The 17,372-nt window shown below is 45.7% G+C and overlaps 1 protein-coding gene across 1 annotated transcript in view; it reads right to left on the minus strand.

Annotated features, from left to right (window-relative positions):
- STAB1 (stabilin 1) overlaps positions 1–12,388 on the minus strand; it is a 52,935-nt gene extending 40,547 nt beyond the window's left edge. Inside the window, exons 1-9 of the mRNA XM_010718278.3 lie at positions 12,300–12,388; positions 11,119–11,273; positions 5,686–5,822; positions 3,733–3,848; positions 3,107–3,192; positions 2,033–2,102; positions 1,240–1,335; positions 824–940; positions 137–333 (exon numbers count right to left, since the gene is read on the minus strand). Coding sequence (XP_010716580.1) covers positions 137–333; positions 824–940; positions 1,240–1,335; positions 2,033–2,102; positions 3,107–3,192; positions 3,733–3,848; positions 5,686–5,822; positions 11,119–11,199 — 900 coding nt within the window. The 5' untranslated portion in view covers positions 11,200–11,273; positions 12,300–12,388. The remainder of the gene's footprint in view (positions 1–136; positions 334–823; positions 941–1,239; positions 1,336–2,032; positions 2,103–3,106; positions 3,193–3,732; positions 3,849–5,685; positions 5,823–11,118; positions 11,274–12,299) is intronic.
- Positions 12,389–17,372: the final 4,984 nt, after the last annotated feature.

Genomic DNA, 17,372 nt, shown 5'->3' on the forward strand with positions numbered 1-17,372 from the left:
AAAAAAAGCAAAAGCAGTCTGATTGCAACATTGAAGGGGAGGAGAGCAGATCTGAGCTCACACAATGGTGAGATCACTGGGAGAACTTCCACATGGCCACCCTCCATTGGAGGGTGCACACCATCATCGTCCTTACCTTTCCTGGACCTTTGTAAATACAATTCGTTGAGATTTCTGGGCAGCCTCCATTGTTATCAACACAGGGGTTTATGGGCTGGCAAACCCTCCCATCTCCTTGATATCCTTCTTTGCACGTACACTCATACTTTCTTGGACCAAGAAACTTACATACAGCAAAGGGGGAGCATGGAGAAGAAGTACAGGGATCCTGAGCTGAAAATTAGGAGACGAGAGGTGTAAGAATATCTACATTTCTGTTTTCAATATAGAACCTAATGAAGCACAATGGAATGCCAGAAGCTAGTGGGAATGGAGAATAAGGGGTTTATGTGATTAAGGTTCTACAGTTTCCCATGAAAATAAAATAGCTTCAGATAGCAGTTTGGGGTTTTTTTTCCTAATTTGAGGAATTTGGATGACACATACTTCTTACTACATACAGTAAAACAAATATGAGTGACAGAAAGAAGATGCCTGGATTTACTCCTGAATTTTCATCATGTCTGAGAGTATCTACGAGCTGAGTTTGGTCAGCAAGAATTGCAAAAAGCCGGTGAAAAGAGTGGTATTGCTCTTGCAGAGATTCCTAAAAACCAGGCTATTACACTTCTGCAGTAGACACTGTATTCATGGTGATCATGTTTACCCAGAGATGCTAGAGCAGGGGTCTGTTTTCAGGCAGAAGACCTATTATGTCTCTTACCTACGCAAGCGCTGCCGCTTTTTCTGTAGCCCAGCTTGCAGTTACACATTGCAGTCCCATCTTTAACCACACATTCACTGTTGGCTTCACACCTCACACCTCTGCAAAGGGCGAGCTCTGAAATCACACAGCAAGGAGTTTCCCTTTGAGCAAGCAGGGCACTGCTGGAAGACACAACTTACCATACAAAATGCATGGAAATGCCAAGGGAATGTGGCTTCTACAGACTCAAGCTGGCATGAAAACCAGGGCTATAAGCAGTGATGGACTTGCAGCTTGTGCAGTGGGGTCCCACAAGGCTTGGAAGGAAGGGGTGATCTACCAAGTTTCCAGAGAAATCCCATCTCCTTTTGGGACACGTGCATCCAGGCCCATCTTACCTCTAACAGCCCCTCTTCAGCTAGTGGTGCGTTTACCTTGGTCGCATCTGGGGCCAGTGTAGCCTCCATAGCAAGTGCAGCTTCTGTTCCCAGTGACACCGCTGATGCATTCCCCATGCACACAGTCACACACTGAAAGGAAAGCCCAAGCAAACCTGGCCTTCAGCTTCAAGGCAGCGTGAAGGACTCCAGGCTCACACTGCCTATCTGCCTTGGAAACTGGCACCCTGATGTCCCACCACTTATCCACAGCAAGTGTAACTTGTTTCAAAAGTAATGCCATGCCAGTGTGGAAGGAAGCAGTGTTAAGATCTGCTGTATGTGAGATCCAAGCATTGGGGTCATTCTGTGAGCGCAAGCACTGGGATCACACCTATATCATCTGTGTGGATACAAAGGAAACAGGAGATGGAAGGCTGCCCTGGTTGTAAACTGATTCAAAATGATGTATGTGAGTAACAGTACTATCTGTATTAGTTTGTAGGGACAGCAGTATGAAGGAAACTGAGAGACAGTTGAAGCAGTGACAGGAATTTGAGAACAGCTGGGAAAGGAGCCTGTGTTGCTCCAGGGCATGTGGGATGTGGGGAAACTGAGATAGTTCTGGTAATGGGAGAGAGGCTTTACAACAGGAAGAATGGACTAATTTGAATGAAACACTGAGAATCATTTATGTAACGGGACAGCATGAAGACAAAATGTCAGGACATCTGCTACTAAACACTGCCAGCTGGCATCCCTTCCTCTCAGCCAGCGCCCTCCCTCACTCAGTTTCCCCTCTGCTTGACTTGCTCTCAGGTGTTTCTGTGGAGGTTTCAGTCTTCCTTACCTGACTGGCAGTCCGGGCCAAAACGGTTTTCATCTCGACAATTCTGGCAGGCAAAACCACTGTACTGTTCCTAGAAGGGGGCCATAATGTGCCAGATGTTATTTTTCTACACCACTGCATTCCTCCAAAGGTTGCCATAGCTCAAAGTATTTCCCCATGTCTGCTGTCCTCTGGCAGCCAAAGCCCTGCAGTGCTGGAGTGCCACCAGCCCACACAGAGGGGTAAACCCACACCCAGAGGGCGTGCAAAATGCCAGCAGAACTCAGATTGCCTCTGAGGAAACAATCTCTGGATCACAGACAAGAATGTATCAACTGGTGTGTGATATCTCTCTGGAAGAGGAATTCACTGATGCTCATGGGACATTAGGCATTGATTTTATAGGGCCAGAGGACCTTAACTGTGTATTTTAATTGATATGGAAGTCCAAAATCAGCTTTTCTCAAAGTCGGGCTTGAGAGGTAGGGTTTTAGCTAGTCTCTTCACAATGCCATTAATTAAGGATGCTGTAAAAAGGGGAAAGTTTCAAGACTGTTCAGTCAATAATTTTAGAAACACTGCTTTATATGATTCACACACGCAGCAGTTGTTCATGTTTCTGTTGTATTAAGACTAGAACAGTAACGGAAAAAAAACCACCAAAAAGACCTTTCTTTTTAGCCTTTCTTCCTTGTCTGGAGAGGGGGAGGAACTGCCTACCAAGGCAAAGTACATCCTTGGGAAGTGTATCTTTCAATTCTGGTAAATGTGTGACTCATCAAGAGGATCTCAGGGCTTCTTGCAGCCACAGGCAGACACTGATTATTTCAACTGATCAGAGGGTTAAGTTCATGCAATTCTTTCTTAATTTCTTCCTAGAGATCCTTCTTAATGCCATAACCTCACCAACAGCGCCCTAGTGCTGGTGCAGACCACACTGGTCCTCCAGTTGAATCACAGACACTGATGCTGGAATAAAAGATTCTGCTAACGACCCTCCAAGCAGAAGGCTGGCCTTCATCAAAGGCTGCAGCACAGACAGCACTCTGCTCCCTCAAATGTGGCAAACCCCCTCAGAATAACCCATTTGCTGACCTTGCAGATGCAGGTTCCATTTCGCTGCAGACCATCCAAGCATGTCCCATGACCATTGCAGGGATTTTCAGAGCCCCCTGGACATTCTAGCAGGTAAAAGGACAGATGAGGTTAGATTGAAAAACCTAAACTGCATCCCTGGTTTTACCCTTTCTTCCCCTAGGCGTTCCAGCTGCGCAAAAGCACAATGGCTTCTTAACCAGCAAAGTCCTATAAGGGCTATTTGCACCTTGTGTTGGACTAACACACATACGGCATAAGAACTCCAGACCAAAGGGACACCAGAAAGAAATACCTTCCTCTTCCTTTGGAAACTTTCTTAAAGAGGAACAAAAACATCCCTTTCCAAAGCATTCTTTTTAAAGAAGAGACAAAAGGAAGTTCCAACTAAAGGGGTTATGGTACGTGCTAAATGTAAATGGACGCAATCCACGTGAAGCAATGAAATCGCTTCCCCATTATCTTTTAAACCTCCTGGACAGATAATGGAGACCACATGAGTGCTTAGAAAGCAGGAATTGGAATCATGAGAATTAATCAACTCAAGGCATATTTAATGCCTCCTGTTGAAACTCTTTTTGACTTATTGAATAGCTGGAAGTATTACAAACAGATGAAAAACTTACCATAACACTCTGTACCCCAAAATCCTGGGCAGCACTTTTTCTCCTCAATTTCCTTCTTACATATGTGATAGCACCCTGATAGGGAGAGGGTATTTTCTCCTAACTTGACAGTGTACCTTAAAGAGAACAATCCAATGTTCACGATTACCACACAAACACACCACACACTTGTTGCGGGGTTTCTAAACAAGCACACTGCTGTGCACTGAACTCTGAACGGAAGAGAACTCTTCCCTGCCCCAGCACACGCACATGGAATTTCCCCTCTGGTTACATCTTCCCTAGGGATGCCTGCTGACTTGTGCTCCAAAGACTGACTGTAAGAATTCTGCCAGGGACTGGATGTGAGACAGGATCTGGGGAAGTCTGAAGGTATCCGGACATAAACTGCAGATGCTGAATGGTTAGATGGCATAGAGACAGAGAAATGCTCTCCGGGGTGACTTTAGATTCTACAGCTAAAATATATTTGAAAGAATAAAGTTTCCTTGCAAGACTTGTTGCCTTTTATCTTTCAGTAATGACTCCACACTGGTATGCTGGAACTTTGGATTTAATAGCTGCGTTCTTTAGCTGGGCTCTCTATGCCATCTAGGACATACACCCCAAATCCCCAAGAAGGAGCATTTTCCCCTTCATCCATTATCTTCATGCAGAGGGTAAGCCCTTGGTGGCAAATTGTCTCTTGCTCTGCGTGTGTGCTGGGCAGAACTGCACTTGGGTCTGTCCAACAACCCCCCCAACACCCAAACTGATAACATTCAGAAAAGCTGTCTGCACTTGGGTTATTCTCACACTTTGTTTTACTGTTGGCACAACATCTTTCCCCAAAAGGAACTTGGAAACTGGCTTTGCATTCCGCCTGGCTCCTGTACGTGTCTGTAGTTACTGCACAACTGCTACAGTTATTTTTAAAGTGTTTCTACAAAATAGCCAGTCACAGAGAACAGCAGACAATGGGGCTATATATTGTATAACATTCTCTACTGAATAGATGTGCAAACAATAATCTATAGTGTTTCATTGTCTAAAAATTTATGGATAAATTCAGTTTTCCTTCACCCTTTTCCTACTAGAGTCAAGCTATAGAAATGCTCAACAGAATAAGAGCAAGGAAGACAAGAATAAGATTATTTTTTTTTCCTTTTTTTCTCCCCTCTTCCCCTTCTGTCTTAGTAAAGACATTTTATCATAGAATCACAGAATGGCCTGGGTTGAAAAGGCCCACAATGCTCATCCAGTTCCAACCCCCTGCTATGTGCAGGTCGCCAACCAGCAGCCCAGGCTGCCCAGAGCCACATCCAGCCTGGCCTTGAATGCCTGCAGGGATGGGGCATCCACAGCCTCCTTGGGCAACCTGTTCCAGTGCCTCACCACCCTCTGGGGGAAAAACTTCCTCCTAAAATCCAACGTAAACCTCCCCTGTCTCAGTTTAACACCATCCCCCTTGTCCTATCACCATCCACCCTCATAAGCAGCCGTTCCCCCTCCTGTTTATCCGCTCCCTTCAAATACTGGAGGGGTACTGAGTATTTATCTCAATCAGTGTGTCCTATTTTGTTTCTTTTCTAACTCTCTCCCCCATCCCTTTGGGAAGGGGATTTGCGGTATGGGCTGCTGCCAGGTTAAACCACAACAGTCTGAAATGGGTTTGTACAGATCTCTACAGAGTACACAGAACTCTGTTTAGTTGCTACATCACTCAGGTTGTTCAGGGCAAGGCAGAGGTAATCACTGTACAACTTATTTTGGGTACGTAGAACCTTAGACCATGAAAAAGTCCGTGGGATTTGCAAGGAGATAAAAGCAACAACAACAGGGGCCGTAAATCCATTTTGTGTATCTGAAATCAAAACTGCTTGGATTGTTAGAGCTCAAAAACCATACACATCACTATTACCCCTTGCATAGCAGGGCTAAACCAAAACCATGACTGCTTAGGGAGTGCCTTACCTGCAGCCCCTCACTGCAAGTCCTTCGGTGGTTCTCATCCAGCCTTTGGGACAGGATGTCCTAGACACCACAGCACAAGATGTACATGATGTGCTTGAGGTAAATGTCATCTTGACGTTGCATTTCATTGATTTTAACTTGGAAAAAAAAAAAAATGAAAGAAGTTCAAAACTGAACAGTTTTCATATTGCCAACTATTAGTATCTTTGTCAGCACTGCATCATTCTTTTTGCAGCCACCACTGGAGAGGACAGTGAGCATCGTGATGGTCTGTGATGCTTTGAACCTGTGGGAAGGACCTCATAAAGGCAAGAAGATCAGGGAGGAGACTTGGATAATAAATATGGCTGGTGATAAATTCAGCATAAGTACCTCCACCTAACTAGAGCAACTTCTCCTTAGCGGTTCAGGCATCCTCATAGGGCTTTTCCATACCCTTGTACCCACCAGCTCTGCTTCTCCAAAAGAAATGCAGCCAGAGCATGTGAGAAAAATACAGCCTCACAGAGAGCAGGCATCATTGCATGCCAGCTTGTCACTGAAGCTCACAGATGACTCTCCTTGAATTCCTAAACAACTTGAGCCAAGCAACTGCACAAGAGACATCTTTGCTCATTTTAAAAAGAGAAAATGTTCACCTCTGATGATGGCAGGGAAAAGCTGGGAGGCAGGAGTTCTGTTTGCCCCAAAAGCTCATCAGTTGGAAAAAAACCACAACTCCCCTCAAATGTACCTCTACAGGCACTGTATTTTCTAAAAATAAAAATATTAGATCAGATTCTGGGAGGAGATCTCAATCTGGGATATTTTTCTAAAGCCAATCCTGAGCAACACCGTTAGCCCAGCAGCTCTCCTGTTGTCCAGAACACCCTGTTATGGATTCCCACCAGCAACCTCAGTCCAGCTCTGCTTCCTTTGAACCTGAGTTAAGCCCAACTGCATATGTTTGCCTCAGAACAAAGGAGGAAGTCCACAGCTTCCCATTCCCATCTTTATCAGCAGCCCAGGAAGGCCCTCCCATATGATAGCCAACAGACCCTGTCAGGAAAACCTCCTGAGAGATAACCCTGGAGTCCCAGCTCTGCAGGGACATCTCTGCAGAACAGTTTCCTGACTGACACATGTTCCCTCTGCCTGGAGCTGCTGACCTTTTCCTGCCTTCCTGGAGCTACCTGCAGCCATCCGTGCAAAGATGCTCCCAGCAAACCAACCAACTCTTGTGCCTGTGATGGTCCCTCATGTGGATGTCATTTCTAGTTGTGCATCTGGGACACTCCTTGCTGAACTTTAATATCCACTTCCTTCGGAAGGATTCCCTTCCCTGCATTATAAATAGTTTGAAAACAATCTGAGACCCTCCAGATACATCTCCCTATACCCTGTGACCCAAAGCTTCACTAACTCTATCCAGCAGGATAGAGGTCAGCTTTGCCATTCCTTACGTTTCTACCCTACGGGCACACAGTGTAGCCAGAAATCTCACATATTTTATGGAGCAAAACTAAGACGGTCACTAGAGATGGATAAACGAGGAGCTAATTCTGGGGTACTCTGTCTCAAAAGATCAGTGGTGCCATTGATGGGGCAGGAAAGAAACAGCTCAAAATAGTGGATTTAAGCACAAAGTAAGACTCCAGATTAAAGCTCAGCTTTTGAGAGAAGCCAGATGAACTCAGACACCCAGATCTAGCAGAATTGTGCTCCTGGTCCCTTCAAATCCCAGCCTCAGCCTTCACTCAGGCAATGCCTCGGGAAAAGGAGAAGGGAGAAGCTTAAGGAGAAAACGCAGATGGATGCCTTACCACAGGTGATGCTCTTTCACTGTCAGAACTTCCCCACAAACCCTTTTGTGACACACACAGGTGTCTGAGCCTCCCCAGCTGCACTAAAAAGTTCACACAAAGAGTAAAGCACAAGGCATTACATTAAAACCCTCCAATCTTCTCTTTCATCTTTACTTCCAGGTATCAGGATCTGGCTGTCAGACACACCTGGGCCACTAAATGTGTTCTCTGCCACACATTCAATTTTTCTTCTATCCACCATTGGCACCCCATTTATTAACAGAGAAGGATGCTGTGAGAGGAGCACCTCCTTACCCAATGGCACCTGTAAATATTTGCAGTTCATTTTCAGAATAAAACAAAGGCCCCTAAGGCAAGACAGTTGCCACAGAATCCCCCACCCTAAATTCCTAGGACACTTGGTGAAGCTTAGGCAGCTTTCCAGTAAGACCTTCCCCTTTTTGGAAGGAAATATGCCCATGTCAGCAGGAGGAAAGAGGAAGAAAATAGCGGTGTGGAAAATGAAAAAAAAATAAAATGTCCCTTCTTATTTGAGTGACAGAACTGATGAAGTAGTCATTTTCTCTGTTTGCTTTGTTTGGAAAGCAGAAGAAAGAATCAACGGACATAAAAGCGGTGGTTTGGATGCTCAGACTTTGGAGAGGAAGAGAGGCAGGCCGCAGCTCAAGTCACAGGGCACTCCTGGGGCACAGCCTTGTGGAAAACAGCCATGCTGCTCCTCTGGCCTTATCTGTGATCACTCCTCCTAAAACACTGGGGATGAAGCAGCAGGAGGGAACGTCTGCCTCTGTGTTGCAGCACGGCTGCCCGTAGCACTGAGGACCCATGAAGTCCCTGGTGGCTGTGCCAGGGGAGAAAGGGGGTGAGGTGAGAACAGGCACTGCTCCCATCAGATGAGGTGAGCCTGAACTGCACCACGCTTTGGGTGCAAAGCAAGCAAACAGGAAGGCTGGTGTTCTCAATCAGCTCCAAAAATAAAGGAGGCTTTTAGAGCTGCAGCCAAAAAGGGTCATGGCCATGGAGCCTCTGCCCACACTGAGCAATGTCCTGCCAGGGCAGGATGACTCTTTCTCACTGCACTCACTCACACGTATGTGCAGGAGCAGCCATGGTCCTCTGGGCTTCACTGAGACACTTCTGAGCTTCTGGATGCTGCAGTGCTTCCTACACTTTTCTCTTTTACTTTCCAGGTGCTCGTGTTTATTTTATTCAATTTCAAGAGAATAAGCTGGGGACTTTTTTAAGGGCTATTTTTATCCCCTTCATTTTTTTATCACTTCCTCTCAAATCGTAACACAAATCCTTCTGCAAGACAAAACTCCAAGGAAGAAAGAAAAACATATTTGGACTTCAGTGTTCAGCTCCAACAATCCTGGGAGCCAGTTCTGGAAACAGTCATTATCTAATGAATCACCAAGTTTCCAGTGCTTTTGCCCTTTACAAAACAAAGCTTCAGACATTTGCTTGAGTCACTACATTCATACAAGAAGTTCTCAGGTGCACTTTAGCTGAGCGGACCAGCAGCTCCTGGACATACCAATACTTTGCATTTGCCCAAGAAAAATGCTTCTCAGCATGAGGATAAGCAGCTCGGAGACACTTAAGACAAAGAGCCTTCCTCTCCTTCCCCTGCTACTTCTATTCTTCCTCCAGTATCACCTGGGACCAATCTCCCAGCAGAGAAACTCTCCTGGTTCTCACATCTGCTGTATCTTCCACACCTCATACCAAAGCCCAAATCAAGCTGACAGATCTGAGCTAACCAAATCAGAGCTCTGAGATAACATCACTGGAAACCAGCTGCCACAAAGCCTCTCTTTTCTCTCTCAGTGGCCCCTGCAAAGCTCCTGCAAGGCAACAGAGACTTCTGGTGGCACCTCAGCACTTCTCTAATGGTCACATTCTGTGGCCGTCCAAAGTGATCTGAGAAGACTTCACCAGACCCTTGTTTTTCCTTGCTTCTCATTATAGCTTTTCAAGAGTTTCTTTCTCCAGAAGAAGGAAGCTTTTGGGAAAAGAGATCTGAAAGTTCATTTTTCCTAAAGTAAATAATCTGTTCAAAAGGTGATTATAAATATTTCACTTCTCTCTGAGTGGTCACTCATTACCTACATTTTAACTGCTTCACACCCAGCCAGACACCTCAGGGATTATAGAAATCAACAACTCTTCAAAGTGAAGAGACCAAATTTCTGCTGGCAGCAGCTGAAGGAGCCCTGCCTCTGCATGCACTGCTACACTAGAACCTGCTTGTCTGGAAATCATGCTGTCAGAGCAACAGTGAACACCAGTAGAGACACTCCTTCAAACCATACTCGTGCTCAAGTCACCATAACTGTCCTGGAAGTCTGAAAAGTTCACAAGTTTCTTATCTTATTTAAAAGCTTATTAGCCACGTATGGCCCTTGAATTAGCCTATGAAAGTGCCATATACATTAACAGAAGCTTCTACCTAAATTTCTCACACTGAAGCATCTTTCCATCACTCTATCCTTTCCTAAGTCAGGTCTTCCAGACTCAGAATCATCTTAGCTCATCTGCCCACTCCCCTCAAAACTATCTGTCATTCAACACAAGGTAACCCTCCCACAGCTCAGATGCCCAAGGAAGAGGATTTCCAAATGCCTCACACAGCTTCAGGCTTTGTAGGCCAGTCCATTCCTTCAGCAGCAGAAAAAAGACAAGGGCTAGGGCAGCAGGTGACACAAATACACATCAGAGTGAATTCTAGCTGACAGAAAGGGGGATGGTGCTTTGCAGAACCAAGACCATAGACACACAGAGGCATCCTACACTGCTAGCACTACAAGTGCTAAACACAAGAGTGGAAATAGAGGAATTGAAGGAAATCTTCCCGCTGAAAGTATGTGGTATTCTTCCCTGGGGAACTGCAAGGAAATGTACATGAAACAAACGTATTCTCCCTGCTGCACATCAACAGTTCAATGAGATTTTTGGAAGTGTTTTAGAAAACTCTCCAGGGGCACATATGGACCTGTGCTGAGAGATGCCTGAGGTACAGAAAATAGCAGAAGACAAAGATCCCCAGTGATAATCTACCATTGCATTCAGTGCTGATCATAAATACAAACTGAACCTGATAAAAAATTCAAGCAATTTGCTTCAGCCTTAATGTTGGCTCTGAACTTTAGGCAACACACAGAATGGCCTGGGTTCAAAAGGACCACAATGCTCATCTCATTTCAACCCCCTGCTATGTGCAGGTCGCCAACCAGCAGCCCAGGCTGCCCAGAGCCACATCCAGCCTGGCCTTGAATGCCTGCAGGGATGGGGCATCCACAGCCTCCTTGGGCAACCTGTTCCAGTGCCTCACCACCCTCTGGGTGAAAAAATTCCTCTTAAAATCCAGCTAAACCTCCCCTGTCTCAGTTTAACACCATTCCCCCTTGTCCTATCACTATCCACCCCCATAAACAGCCGTTCCCTTCAAGTCCACCCATGAGCAAAGAATGTATTTTACAGGCTGAAAGTTCCATTCCGCATGCTATTCTGCACCTAGCAAAATGCACACAAGAAACAGAGGTTGGAGAGGACTGTTCCGTAGCACACAAACGCACATATGTGAAGGGCTGTTTGAGGAACATTAAACAAAGGCTGGCAGACTTACCTTCGGAGTCTCGCAGTCGGCTGTGGGAATGAAGCACGCTGCTAAGAAGAAAAACAGCAACCCAGAAGGATGCATTTTCATTCTTTTACAGGCAGGACCCTTTTCTCAAAGGGGTGGTGATAGAGGCTGCAGTTTATGTAAGATAAGACCTCCTACTAGGAATCAGATCCAAGACAAAGCACAGGTTAGAAGTGAACAGTGTGAGAACATTTTCGCGTGGTGCTCCTTGGCTGCAAAGCCTTTGTACGTGGAATGACTCCTTCTGCTGCTACCCCTCAATCAGTGCCGCCTTTTTCTTTCTTTCTATTCTTTTTTTTTTAATACACAAGCAGAACTCCTCACTGAAAGGTTTACTCAAAACAGGAACGACGACGGATTTCCTCTTACATATCAGTTCAAAACAGAAGGAAGGAAATCCTTAGTTTTCAACTAATTGGAATGAAAAGAGGTTAACTGTGTGCTTAACTGAAGGCAAATCCAAAGGGCAAATTTAGATACCCCGAATTCATGAAGGTACAGCAATTTCATTTTACCAGTGACATTAGTATGTCCAGAATCTCCCCAACAGAAGTACAGCCACTGATTGCCTATCCCAGTGTGTGCATGAACAAAGCAATGCAAGCATGAGATGCACTTCAGAGCAGTAATACGAGCACATGCCACCAATCAGTGAAACACTTTGGGCAGTGTGTGATATTTAAAGTTATTTCAGTTACTCATCAAAACCAACATCCCATTTTGTAGATGCTATGCCAGCAGTAGCAAAATATATTAATCCTCAAAGTCTCTGCTGACACTCTGATGAACTCAAGGAGCTCCCCCATAGCACTCAGAAGACGAAAATTCCTAAATGTGATTAAAGAAATACACACTACCTGAGGTGCTGCCAGAAATGGAATTTCTCCTTTTGAATATTACAAACAACCACAGATTGATAACTGATTTTACGTGGCCTTTGTTTCCCGCTGTACAGAGGAGCCTAAGGATTGCTTCTCCCAGTAGCAAATCCCCCTGAGCAATGAGGTATCCTTTGGTTTTGAGCCATGAAAAGTGCAAAATGATACCAGGATGGGAAGCAACTCTTGCATTTAAATTGAGAACATCCGTATTTTCTCATCCCCTGCGCAAACACACAGACATGCATGCTAAGACAGAAAGGAAGTAAGAGCCGCTGTACTTACTAGTGCTGTTAATTGGGCTTTAGCTCTTCCCCCATCCTACAGAGCAGCCAATATGATGAGGAGCAAGCAGGTTCTATACCCGAGCTGGCAGGAAGTACATGAGGCAGATGTACCAGCCCACGGCCCAGCCTGACAGCACTCATCCTGTGGGAGGACAGCCCAACAAACCGCAGCTCTGGGCAAGGCCAGGAGCCCCAAAACTGTCCTGTACCCTGTGGAGCAGTGAAATGAGGAGGAGGCAACGCAATGCATGCCAGTTCTGCTGGGATCAGAATTGCAAAGGGACAGTTTATCATAGAGTCATAGAATCACCGAGGTTGGAAAAGACCTGTAAGATCAGCCAGTCCAACTGTCAGTTGAGATATTCTTGCAGAGGGGGAGCGCTAGGATGGAGGCTGCACAGCGCTGTGTGGATTTACAAGCATGGCACCAGGCTGGCCATGTGCACTGAGCAATGAGACTGCTCCTCCACTCCATGCTACCTGTCAGGCACATGCAGCTGAAACAGGCAGCCTGCAGGGAACTCGCTGCTCGGCGGTGGTGCTCGGAGAGCTGTCTGTGACACAGGGGGCACATTGGAAGTACTGGGCACCCACAGACAGACAAGCTTTCATGGTGAAGATAGCTTATCCTGAAGCACATGAGCACGCTCTTCCTTTTTATCCAACCTCCAGCCTGATTTCTAATTGTGTGTTTTCCAAAGAAAAATGCTTCAGCAGTAAAAAGACACACAAAGACTGTTTCTAAGGCTTTCCACTGCTGCCTATCATCTCTGTATCTGGCCTAGTGCACAGAAAAAAAGAAAAGGAAAGGAAAGCTTGGTGGAATCAAATAGGATACATAGTAATGAAAAGGCTCCCAGTGTCCTTACCTGATCATCATTCATGTTAAAGGCATGTGATACAACAGCAATACACAGTCTACAACTGGGAACTCTTGAGTGGTGCCATTTTACAGCAGAAGGGCAAAAAGTGTAAAATCCAAAGGTGGATTCAGATCACCAGATGCTTTTCTGACCAAGTGGCAAAGGCAGCATGTTCCAGCCATTGGGTATGAACTGCTCAGATCACAACTGCTAGATCTGCAACACCAAAAGCTGTGCAAATATTGCATCTGCATGACCCTGGGAATTAGTGTCAGGTGAAGCACTTCCCAACTCCAAAAGAGTGGATGGCCAAAAGCCATTACCAATCATAGAATCACAGAATCTTAGAATGATTGAATGAGTGCTCAGTTCATAGTGGAACGATGCAGTGTGCTAACAGAGACAGTCCAGTTGCCAACACTGCCAGAGATGACTCTATGACAGGAAGGGGAAACAGCTGGGAGGAAGAAATACATATTAGTGCTGCATTTACTCTGATCCTTTTCTCTTCTGGCAAATAGAGATCAGGAAAACACTAGATGGTAAGAAGAATTAATGTGAAAGGTATCCTGAGATCTGACAGAAGCTAATGCTTCTAAACCATGCAGGATGTTCAGGGGAAGTATCCAGTACTGCATTAAGAACATCACTTACAAACAAACAGGACCTGAGGAAACGGCCACAAGTTGTACCAGAGGAGGTTTGGGTTAGACATAAGGAAAAGCTTTTTCTCTCAGACAGTGGTCAGGCACTGGAATGGCTGCACAGGGAGGTGGTGGAGTCGCCATCCCTGGCAGTGCTCAAGAGATGTCTGGATGAGGAGCTGTGAGATCTGGTTTAGTGCTTATGGTAGCAGTGGTGGTGGGAGGACGGCTGGACAGAAGATCTTGCAGATTGTTTCCAACCTTGTGATTCTATGATTCTATGATTCTGTGACTAGCAATTAAAGGAACTTGTGAAATGGGGCAAATGTAAAAAAGTTTGTGTTCCAAAGCACCTTGTCTCTGTGACCTGACATTTCTTCCATGAACACCTTAACATTCAGAACTGAACAACCATTCTGGTGAAAACTTCTCAATCTGTTCACAGACGGAAAAAATAAATTAAAAATCCTGTGCTTGTGTGAAGGAAAGGATTTGCACACAAACCCCTCCAGCCCTGCAGGGCTGTGCATTTAAAATGCTGTGTCACCAGCCCTCTCCATGCAGTGTGCAGCCCTGGCTAGCTTGGGCAATTTCCTGCGATTGAAATCTTCTGTTTGAGCAATCTTTCCTGAAATGAGAGAACCCACAGAAATGATTTGCCACCTAGCTGCCATACCACATTGCTTCTCTGTGAGATGGCCCTATGGTTATCTCGGTGAAATCTTGTTCCAGTCTTCTGGGAAAGCTAGGAAAGGTCTCTCCTGTCTGAATCAGAAGTGCGTCAGGAGGCTGTGGGCCCTACGAGGCACTGAACAGGCCAAGCCACAAGTGCTTTGTGTAAGAGCAGGGCCGGCTGTGCTGCACTCACTGAACACCCCACTGCTGCTGCACACACTCCTGATGTTTTATTTTTTTCTCTGTTGGCAAGTTGGAAGGAACAGGAATTGTGAAGATGCTGCTGGCCCTGTCCTACCTATCACTACTGACTCCAGGTTCCTTTCTTCATGCTTTTGCTGTGAAAGCCTGCTGTGTTGTTCCATCTCTTGGTTTTACTTCTTTTGTCTTTTCCATCTGGTAAGCAGTGCTCTGGGATTCTCCTGGGATTTAGCTTCTCGTTTCCCCACAGGTATTTGATATGAGTTAGATGTCATGATTCAGGATCTCAGGGAGCTAAATTGGGTTGTGAAGATAGGGAGAATGTGAAGCTCACGACACTAACAAAGTTCTGAGAAAAGCCTGACGCCAGCTGCAACAAAAGCTCTCTGCAGATGCTTGAAGCTGTACTGCTAGCTGGTAAACTAGGCACAAAGAGCTCATGAGTTCAGAGCTTAAATCTCTGACATAAGCAGGTGTTGTCTGAATCTCAGCACCTTCTTGCTGCAATGAGTTTCATATCCCTTTTTCCACATCCATTTTTAGCTCACAGGGTTAGCAAATGTCCCTTCATTATCAGGTAGGCAGCAGGAAACAGAAGCTGGACGTTCACCTGCTCTAAACTACAACTGTGTGCTTTTCCTTGTGGTGCTGCTTTTCCTGAGACCAGCTGTGTCTGAAGACAAATACCATAGGAGTAAGCATCTCCATCAGACACTGCATGCAAGAAGTGGTATTTTGAATTATTATTTGTTGTTGTTGTTGTGTTTTTTTTTTAAAGTTCCTTATTAAAGTTGTCAAGAAAAAGAAAACAAATTAAAAAGCTTGATATATCACTGTTCAGTACATCTACAGCCACCAGAGTGGTGCTGGGAACAAAGCCTGCAATGAACAAGGTGCAGGCAGGATAGGAGCATCTCATTCAATTTCCTTCTTTGTGAGATCCATTTACAACTTTCCAATTGCAGTAGAAGGCAGGTTGAACAACGTTTGGGCAGATCCTCAGTAGATGAGACAGAGCATAGCTACATGGGTCTCCCTGGGCTGGCACACGCTACACCAGCTGGAAAGTCTCAAGTTGGTTTGAGAAATTTTCTGGAAAAGTTGGCACCTTCACATGCTAAATCCATTCCTAAATCAGTATCTGAATGTTGAACAGGGCTTGAAACTGCAACATATATGAATATAAAGGCTTACCAAAGAGAAACCAGTATGCAGGGCTTCACCACGCTCCTGCAGAAACAGAGGAGTAATCAGAACAGCTCCGCGTGACCAAAAGTGCTTACAAAGCTACTGACTTCGCAGAACTTTCTGTGCAAGCTAACTGCAGTCAGCTGGAAAACCTCCACAAATGGGAACAATCAGATCATTTATTAAGTCCAAATGGACAGATTTTAAGTTTTATATTTCTGTGAACTTAGTCACAACTGTGTTCCTGCTGGTAACATCGGAAAAACTGACTGTCCAAACTATAGAGCAAGCAGGAATTCTCCTTTGTTATTCCACTATACACATACAAGCGTGTTAAAGCAGACATAATATAAATTACTGGCAAATTTGCAAGCTCATCTTAGCAGAGGATGATATCCCTGGTTTCACAGTCTGCCTTACTCAGCTCATTTTAGCAGTACATACACTTGTGAACAACTGTTTTCAAGGATGAAACACAGGAATAGTAAAATATCATGGAACAGATCCTCCTAGAAGTTATGTTAAGGCACATACGAGATAAATAGGTGATTCAAGACAGCCAGCTTGGCTTCGCCAAGGGCAGATCCTGCCTGACCAATCTGGTGGCATTCTATGATGGAGTGATGGCTTTGGTGAATGGGGGAAGGGCAGTGGATATCATCTACCTGGACTTCTGCAAGGCCTTTGACGTGATCCCTCACCACATCCTTCTCTCTAAATTGGAGAGGTGTGGATTTGAAGGATGAACTGTTTGATGGATTAGGAATTGGCTGGCTAGGTGCAGCCAAAGGGCTGTGATCAATGGTTCTGTGTCAGGGTGCAGGCCAGTCACAAGCGGTGTCCCTCAGAGGTCAGTCTTGGGACTGGTGCTCTTCAACATCTTCATCAATGACACAGACAATGGCATCAACTGTACCTCAGCAAGTTTGCAGATGACACAAAGCTGAGCGGTGCAGTTGATACATTGGAAAGAGGGGAAGCCATCCAGAGGGACCTGGACAGGCTGGAGAAGTGGGCCCATGAGAACATAAGGAAGTTCAGTATGGCCAAGTGCAGGGTTCTGCACTTGGGTCAGGGCAATCTCAGGTATTTCTACAAACTGGGGCAAGATCTCATGGAGAGCAGCCCTGCGGAGAGGGACTTGGGGGTCCTGGTAAACAAGGAGCTGGACATGAGCCAGCAGTGTGCGCTTGCAGCCTGGAAGGCCAACTGTGGTCTGGGCTGCATGAAAAAAGGGGTGGCCAGCAGGGAGAGGGAGGTGATTGTCCTCCTCTGCTCAGCTCTTGTGAGGCCCCATCTGCAGCACTGCATCCAGACCTGGGGCCCCCAGCACAGGAAGGATGTGGAGCTCTGGGAGCAGGTCCAGAGGAGGGCACTGAGATGGTCAGAGGGCCGGAGCAGCTCTTCTGTGAGGAAAGGTTGGGCTTGTTTGGCTTGGAGAAGAGAAGGCTTTGGGGAGACCTCATTGTGGCCTTCCAGAACTTGAAGGGAGCGGCTGGT

Source organism: Meleagris gallopavo, chromosome 14, assembly GCF_000146605.3.
Source record: "Meleagris gallopavo isolate NT-WF06-2002-E0010 breed Aviagen turkey brand Nicholas breeding stock chromosome 14, Turkey_5.1, whole genome shotgun sequence".
NCBI classification, from domain to species: Eukaryota; Metazoa; Chordata; class Aves; order Galliformes; family Phasianidae; genus Meleagris; species Meleagris gallopavo.